At 32.8% G+C, this 9,042-nt stretch overlaps 1 protein-coding gene across 2 annotated transcripts; it reads left to right on the top strand.

Annotated features, from left to right (window-relative positions):
* Window positions 1–890: 890 nt before the first annotated feature.
* Window positions 891–8,380, top strand: LOC149797973 (uncharacterized). 2 transcript variants are annotated; one of them, XM_089960511.1, is made up of 7 exons: window positions 891–1,269; window positions 1,883–1,962; window positions 2,829–3,024; window positions 4,986–5,057; window positions 5,919–6,008; window positions 6,544–6,883; window positions 7,808–8,380. In XM_089960511.1, exons 1-6 carry the CDS (start codon window positions 1,009–1,011, stop codon window positions 6,853–6,855), a joined length of 1,011 nt encoding a protein of 336 aa, XP_089816637.1. In that variant the 5' UTR covers window positions 891–1,008; the 3' UTR covers window positions 6,856–6,883; window positions 7,808–8,380. The 2 variants fall into 2 exon arrangements, with proteins under 2 accessions (XP_089816637.1, XP_089816636.1); XM_089960510.1 differs by having other exon boundaries at window positions 5,919–6,017.
* Window positions 8,381–9,042: the final 662 nt, after the last annotated feature.

Below are 9,042 nucleotides of genomic sequence, written 5' to 3'. Positions count from 1 at the left end.
CGATAGTTATGGGGTCTCTCCTAGTGGGTCACAACCGGAAGCGTGGGATAAATCGAGATCACAGATCTGTTGGACATGTTTATTCGTATAAGTTATCACTTTGATAATATCTCTAACATCTTTGCCAATTTTTCGTTGTCAATCAGAGCCTTTCCTAATAAATTAACACAATATTTGACCATACTACCTTATTTACTGAGTGTGTAAACTTTTTATCCATAACATTGCCTAATAAATTAAGGATCAGTTGAGATATCGTATGTCATCTATGTTACCACTGTATATTTTATCATCCGGCAATAATGTTAATAATAATAATAATAATAATAATGATGATGACCATTGTTCACATGTATCTCTCGGCTAGCGTGGGTACCTGTGAAAGCCTGCCAGTAGCTTCTCTTGTGTCGGTGGTTCTTCCCTGTGTTTTCCAGGGTTCTTCCTCCACTAGTTATACTGGCCGCCATGTATAGCATATCTTGTGCTGAAAAATGGCGTTAAACCCTAGAACAACAACAACAACAATCACATGTATCGGTTTGGCTATGTTATACGTAGGAACAAGACATGTTTTACAAATACTTTATCTCTACAGCACACATACATTTAAGAATGAATTATACATTAATTATTTCAGATGCTTTAAGATAACGTCATTGTAACGAATTTCAGATATTCAATATAGCTAGTGTTCGTGACCGATATGTAATCCGATTATATTTAACTGATAGTGGCAAATATAAAAACCGTTAACACGCATTGTTTCAGAAGAATGTACTCATTTTAAACTGCTATACGCATCTGTGTCACAAACAAGTTTTATGAACAAACATGTATTCTATTCACGTACCATACCTAAACCATAAAACACAACAGCAGGTAATCAATGACTGTCCTCTAACCAATGTGTCTTTACTCGGTCTCTTCAAAATATGAATTGAATATGATTTTCGTTTGAAGAATCGCAGAAGGTGGAAGATACATTATATCATCGACAGAGAACAAAGTATGACTGACGAGGCGCATTTAGAAAAGTGTTTTCGACTATTTGAAAATGACGAAAGACATGAATTAAGTAGAAATTTCATAAGCTGGGTAATAAAAGAATTCGAGTCAACTGTACAAGGAGAACAGAAAGAGAACACAGAAACGTTATCTGCCTTTTTAGTTTTCCTTGAACGAGGGAACTGGACGAAAGCTAAATCGTTATATCCAAAAGCCACAGAGGAATATGGAAGATATATAAAATTCAATGAAAACCTACGTCAGGTGAGAGAAATAAACTACATATCTCTAGCTAACAATTACTCACATTAAAGCGTGCCAGCGTGCACATTACGTCCGTGCGTGTGTGTGTGAACTTACACCTATTTGTTGTGGTCATCATACAGCATAATTTTTTTAATAGATAATTTTATCATAAGCAGGATCATAGGCTTCTTTGAAATATTGACATATATATATATATATATATATATATATATATATATATATATATATATATATATATATATATACTTTCGTATTTTACCAATTTTATATCATGTGATGGACAATTTATGTGTAGTCAGACATATTGACAGACAGACAGACGGACGGACGGACAGTTAGATAGATAGATAGATAGACAGATAGATAGATACATACATACATACATACATACATACATACGTACATACATATATAGAGAGATACATACATACATAGAGAGATACATATATAATACATGATAACTGTTGATCTTTGTCCCGTTTGTTTCCTAAGTAAGTGCATTAATAATTGCCGATATATATATATATATATATATATATATATATATATATATATATATATATATATATATATATATATATATATATATATTCATCTATCTGTATTCTAGGTGCCCGTCTCCTCTAAGAGTAATGCAACAAATAGCAACCTAAAAGACACCAAGGACGAATTAGAAGAATTAGGAACCCAGTGAATTTTGTTGTTTCTATCATTCTCTATCTAACACACACGCACGCACAAAACAGACTATATATATATATATATATATATATATATATATATATATATATATATATATATATATATATATATATATATTCACAGATACATGCACATACTTAACACATGTTATACATACAGCAGTTCAAATTTGTTCTTAAATAAATACCTCACTTATCTGTTGTATTCTCGGTTCTGATCTGGAGATGGGAACTTATCTTTTCGTCCAAAACACTACCATTAATACATGTATAGGCACGCAGAAGACACACTCGCTCGACTTACCGGGGCATATTTTGGTTATCGAAATTCATGATATTTACGTTTTTAACTCATTCGAATGTATTTGCAAAGGAAAAAGCATCTCATATAAAACCAGACGAGGATCATAATACATATATTATGTATATCTACTACAGCCACATAGATAAATAGATAACACTCAAACGAAGGATATATGCATTCAAATAACACTTTATTCACAACAATCACAATCTCTATTACGGATAAGTAAAACTGAGTATTAATAATTTTATTAACATTAAAACTTCCGCAAAGGTTTTATTTCCAGAATGAAAATTGTGTCAAAATGTTCATCTGGCTAGGAAACTTGTACTCAGACTTTTAAAAAAAAGTAAAATCTTAACACTTTATTTCGAAATAGTTCGCCTGTTTTATTACTTACCACCCGATCAGACAATTATATTAAAGGGGATCATAAATAAAAGCTGATTGAGGTTTAGGATGCTTCAGAATCTGACTAGTCCAATAATTCTCCTTCTTTATGAAGTTACTTTCTTCAGAGAAAATACATAAAATACGCTACGCAATTTCAGGAGCAGGAGGGTTTCCAGCATCATTGTAGATAAGAGTTCTGGTAATTCCGATCTCGTCGATGCAAAGTACTCCGTCCATCTGGCTGAGTGCTTTTCTAAAATCTACCAAAATGAATACAAAGACGCTTTCGTGGAGCTGAGAAGACATGGACATTCAGAGGAGGACATTATCTACTATCTTTTAAATATTGTACAAGTAAGGCGATCTGGATATTTCATTTAAATATTTGCACAAGTAAGCCGATCTAGTTATTTCATTTAAATATTGTACAAGTAAGGCGATCTGGATATTTCATTTAAATATTGTACAAGTAAGGCGATCTGGATATTTCATTTAAATGTTGTACAAAAGTAAGGCGATCTGGGTATTTCGTGTAAATATTGCACAAGTAAGACGATCTGGATATTTCGTGTAAAGATCTGGATATTTCATTTAAATATTGCACAAGTAAGTTGATCTAGATACTTCATGTAAATATTGTAAAAATAAGTAGATATGGATACTTCATGCAAACGTTATACAAGTACGTCGATCTGGATATTTCATGTAGGCCTACATATTGTACAAGGAAGCTGATCTGGATATTTCATGTAAATATCTCGGGATGTAACGGATTTAAATTGAGATACAACAGATGTAATGCATTCGGGTCATGCTCACTATATAAAGGGAAATAACTTATAATAATGATTAGATTGCTTGTGGGCTTTGCCTCTGGTTCGCTCTACAGCAATTATGCATTTTTGATACCGAGATTGTTAAAAGGTGAAGTTTGTGTATTTGCAGCAAGCACATTGGAGACAATGTTGGAATACATCTATGCTACTTTCATGTACTCTGACTGAAAATTATTTATATGTGGTACTAGGGAGACAACGCACTGCCTAAAGCAGACAGCTGATCGAAGTTGCTGATCCCATGTGCTCGAGAAATAAACTTGAAATAGATCACAATACAGTAACTTCAGCAGTTATTAAAATAGTGAAAATTAATTTTCCAGGGTAGACAATAGTAACTTCGGAAAGTGCAATAAATGAATTATAAAATATAACAATAAAAGTATACCTCTGTAGTGTCCAGGAAGTGAAATTGACCAATCTGAAGTAAGGCCAAGCTGTAGACCGTAACCTAAATTACACCCAGCAATCATACACTAAAATAAAGAGAATTAAACTTATTTTAATAATGCCTAACATATAAAATGCATTTTTCAGAATAATCGGTATGGAAAACCCGTGAAATTATTTTCTTTAAAAATTAGACCATGTGCAAAGTACGAAACAGTAGTACGGAACATTTACTACTCATCGAATGAATTGCAGAATTAGTGTAGCAGAACTCGGGTCACAATTGTTAGGGTCAGTACCCACAAATGTAGTCCTAGTATACTTTTAGGGCACTTCCTCCTCTCGCATTATCTGTATTGTTTTAAAAGAAATTGTCTATTCTTTAGAACATAAGCACTATCCTATGGTTATATGTGTGTATTTTCGCAACAGTCCACAGTGATTGATGGTCCATTGATGCTGATTCGGAAGTGAAATCTGTGACCCATGCTCCTTGTTTTGTTTACAGTCCAGCCACTCAAAAAGTTGCTGGTTAACCTATGACAAGAACTTCACCTTGAGCTCATCTTTAAAGATATTTTAGATTAACATATAATTTGTTAGGATTTGGACACACCGAAAAGTTCAGCACTGACCAACAAACGTAGGGTCTATACAGGAAAAGTAATTGCGAACTTACTCCAGTGAAAAGATCGGGAATGTCTTAAACATTTACTGAATAATAATAATAATAATAATAATAATAATAATAATAATAATAATATTAATAATAATAATAATAATAATAACAATGATAATGATAATAAGTAGCGTTTGTAGTAGTAGTAGTCGTAGTAGTAATAGTATTTTGTGAATATTGTTTTAGTATGCTTAGAAATTAATAGCTACCAAAGGAGTGCAATGAAATAAACAGGAAATACCTCAGAGTGAGGGTGTAGAAATGTTTGTGAACTGCATTATCTCGTAAGCAACTATCAATCTGCGCCTAAATATCAATGGAAATGTGTCCAAGGAACATAAAATTCGCGCTACATAAAGATACGGATTAATCTTGAATAAATATCTAGTCTCCATTTTTGTCTATTTCAGCACGTGTATTTCAGCTGCATGGAGCTAAAGAAAAGCTTGCTTGATTGTCATATTGATAAATTGATAGGACCGGTAAGTGCTTTAAACGTTTTACTTTCCTGCATTTATTTTACATTGATGAGCAACTTTCCATGACATAAAATAAAGTTCTTCTAGATTTTGTTTATTGATGCTAAGGTATTTAGATGAAGAAACATAACAAGAAATATAATCTTCATCCAAACTTAAACCTTTCCTCAATTTATACTGAACAAGGATGCATTCTGATATATATATATATATATATATATATATATATATATATATATCTGAATCAAGACCCACTTAGCTAGTCAGTTACAAATTTATATCAGAATTGATTCAACTTTCATATAAATAATATAGTTCAGGTAAGTTTTTAAGCTACCGAAAGGCTGATTCTTTCAAAAATAGGTGTCTATTTTTATAAGTCAGCTTTTCACAATATTTATTAGTCACATTGAACGTAATCAGTGTTTTAAATTAGACTTTAAATGTGGTGTTGACTGAAGATTGTTTATGCCTTAAAAAGAAAGATAAAAAAAAGAATTGTAGTGTTGAAGAAATGAAACTGTATACTTTTAAATTACAGTTGAATCATACATTTTTGTGAGGTTTAAAAAAGTTATTATTTTACTGATGCTGTTTGGTTATTTTTGTGTTCAAAAAATGTTGACTGTAATTTTGATGTCGTGTTCTCTGCACAGTTACAGTTAGGTTTTGGTGGAGTTAGTTTGTTTCAGTTACCAAAGTCCATGAGAGAAACAAAATTAATTTCTCAAAACATTTCTGATTAAATAGAATGATATGATCTTTCACGTTTTGCTGTTAATACTATAGGGACACGTGTTTATTACTCAGACTTTCGACACCATGATAATAATGTATACAGATGAATTTTTTATTTACTTGAAGAACCTAAACAAAGCGTCTACCGATGAACACATGAGGAGATACAACGAAATGCAGGAACGTAGGAAAGAAGCAGAGGAAAAGCTCCCATCTGTATGTAAGGTACTCATATGCACTTAAATTGAAATCATTTCATTATGTCGCATATAAGGAGATGGTATGGATCATGATACGTTAAAATTAGTTTTTATATATAATTAAAACTAATCTATTGACACCAGTGTTCCCGTAATATTCATCCTGTAGGCTCTAGTAGTCCATGACTATTTGACAGATAAATGTTACATGAAATCAGCTTTTAGACTTCATCATTAAAATGGTATGCCACGTTAATTCACTGAGTTGTGTAGCTGTTACTTCACTGAGTTTGCTAAAAATAGTTTTAATTAAATTTGTATCTGTGTGACATATAACACTGAAATTAAAATGCAACGCCGCATTTCACCTCTTCTCCGTTATTTTACATCGTGATCGCATCGCCATAGTGTTATCAAAGTCTGTATTAACTTAGCAAATTATTTTGGTATTTTGTACATTTGTTTAGACGATAATTCTTTTCAGCATATTTTTTTTATACATTTATTTAGACCTAAATTCAAGTACCCTAATTTGCATTTCCAATTCACAGGAATTCATGATTTCTCGCTATCCCTACATCGCCCCTCCCACCATTCCTGGCAAGAAAGCTCAAGCCTTCGAGAAGTCACGAATCTTCGCCGAAAGAAGTGTACGGGTCGTATGGTTGATGTGCATTCAACAGCCTCGTATTTGCCTGGAATGGATAGAGACTAGCGCTGGAAGAAAATCCCTGTTCGATCCTGAGAGCTTCATTTGCTATAAAAAGTCCGGACAGTTTATTGACTACTGTGTATGGCCGTTGGTGCTATGGCATGACAGCGGAATGATACTAGCGAAGGGCATAGCCCATTGTTGTGATTAAAACACCTATGATCCTTGAAAGCAGATGTGTAAGAATCTGATAAGCCTTTCCGGTTTCAAGTTTAACATATGTAAAATTATAATCCTTCTAAAAGTTAATTTTATGGTAATGTATGTATGTACGTATGTGCACTTTATTTGCAAGTGAGACGGCCGTATGAATCAAAGATGTGCCGGTAATGAAAAGTAATGTATTATAAGCGATATTAGCACCTTTTAATTATTATGCTGTGGAGAGTTCATATGGTAAACAATCACACACACACACACACACACACACACACACACACACATATATATATATATATATATATATATATATATATATATATATATATATATATATATATATATATATATATATATGCACCAAAGCCATATCCCACTCGGACATGCTCTAATCCGTATGGTTTAGATTACACCCGGTTGAAGATAAAAACACGATAGCAATTCTCTATGGAGCGAACTCTCATCTGTATGGTTTAGGAGATGACACTTAGTTGAAGGTAAAAGACAAGATAGCAATTCTCTACAGAGCGAAATTTAAATCCACAAGATTTATATTCAGAAATACAATGTATATGCATGAAATAATAACTAGAAATGTCGGGAAAGCTCTTATCCCTGCACTCTATGCTAGATACGTGATTATATGAAAAATAATGTATACAAAATGACACTAAAATATAATCAAGCAGGTTTGATAATTGTAATTTGTTCCAAGCAGGAATCGAACCGGATACTTGTCGCTGGATCTTATGCACCAGTGTCCCATCACATTCTGGTTTATGCAATAGATTAGCATTCAAATTTGAGGTTACTTGTTCCAAAGATTGAAGAATCACGTAGCATATATTTCAAAACGGAACCTTAATTTTTACTTTATTTCGACTTTGTGTGTATGTGTGTGTGTGTGTGTTTGTTTGTTTTATTATATTTTTTTTAAATTGTAGTAAAACTCTATGGAGAAAAGTTAACTTGATGGACAGACTGCATCATTAGCACTACACTGAAAGCCATTTGGAGGGATGAGCCACTTCATCCGCACAAACGTTGTGCTGCCTTCATAAGTATCAAATGCACGGGTGCAATTTACAATTAGTGCAGAACAGTTCATGTCATTATTCCTCATTTAAAATTTGATATCCTCTTTGTAACGGCTGACTTGCGATACGCGTATAGTCTGTATTCCTTGGTAAATGTATATTTCCAACCTGAAGTAATATTTTACACTGATGATTAATGTGTCAATAAAGGGTTATGACGTTTCGTCTCTAAAGTTAAATGTTAGAGGGAACCTTAACATGTTTACCTAAGTGCAGTATTGTATAGTTTTCTCAATCCAGATCAAAGTTTAACAAATATATTTCTTTTACTGTTTTAATAACATCTTTATTATTTTTTTTAAAAACATTTATTTCATAAATTGTTTAGGTCAGAGTTCTTTAGAAATAGTGTTTTTATGGATAGCTATATAAACAAATGACAAATATGGACAAATAAAACCTATGTTGTCTTTTTCTTTACATTTTTGTCTGCACAAAGTGAAGGCGAGGTGCTATATCCCCACCCATATATGCGACGTCGTGGTTGTCATATGTATTTTGGGCGTTAATAGACCAGTTTATCTGACACGGATGAAAAATGTGCTTATACTGAGTTTACTACACAACCATATCAAAGCATGTCATTGTGACATACTTCTTCACGCTCGACTGATCGTTGCACATTTTATGTTACGATAATTTTTCCAGTACCATTACCTGTCGACTTAGGAAACTTAACGAGCGAACTACACTATTTCAAAGGCATGTTAGGCCTACTTTTCCTGCTCTATTATCCTTGTCCAACTATTTGCTTGTTCAGAAATGAAACTTACTATCTGCAAGCATTTCAAGTGATAATGCAGTGACAAAAAGATCACTGAGATCTTCTTGTCACGTTTTAGAAATCATTTACACGTTTTTTTTAGGCCAATCTCTTCCTTATTGTTCACATGTAGTCATGAAACATGAATTGTGTAAATTCCTGAGAAATACTACGTCACCAAACGTTTGTCATAGTGACTCGTATCTACCATATTGTTTTCATGCATCGTCTGACAATATTGATCAAGAAAAGCAAATTTGTTTTGCCTACATAAAAACGTGATAGCGATCTTTGCCGTCTTCTGATAGCTTCATTTCTT

This window comes from Sinohyriopsis cumingii, chromosome 6 (genome assembly GCF_028554795.1).
Source record: "Sinohyriopsis cumingii isolate HCF-2022 chromosome 6, ASM2855479v2, whole genome shotgun sequence".
NCBI lineage: Eukaryota > Metazoa > Mollusca > Bivalvia > Unionida > Unionidae > Sinohyriopsis > Sinohyriopsis cumingii.
This window is presented reverse-complemented; position numbering and strand designations above follow the sequence as displayed.

Coding starts and splice junctions, on each gene's coding strand:
- LOC149797973 (XM_089960510.1), top strand. CDS start 1,009: ATGACTGACGAGGCGCATTTAGAAAAGTGTTTTCGACTATTTGAAAAT. Junction 1,963..2,828: donor TTAGAAGAATTAGGAACCCA/GTGAATTTTGTT, acceptor ACGCAATTTCAG/GAGCAGGAGGGTTTCCAGCA. Junction 5,058..5,918: donor TTGATAAATTGATAGGACCG/GTAAGTGCTTTA, acceptor ATTTACTTGAAG/AACCTAAACAAAGCGTCTAC.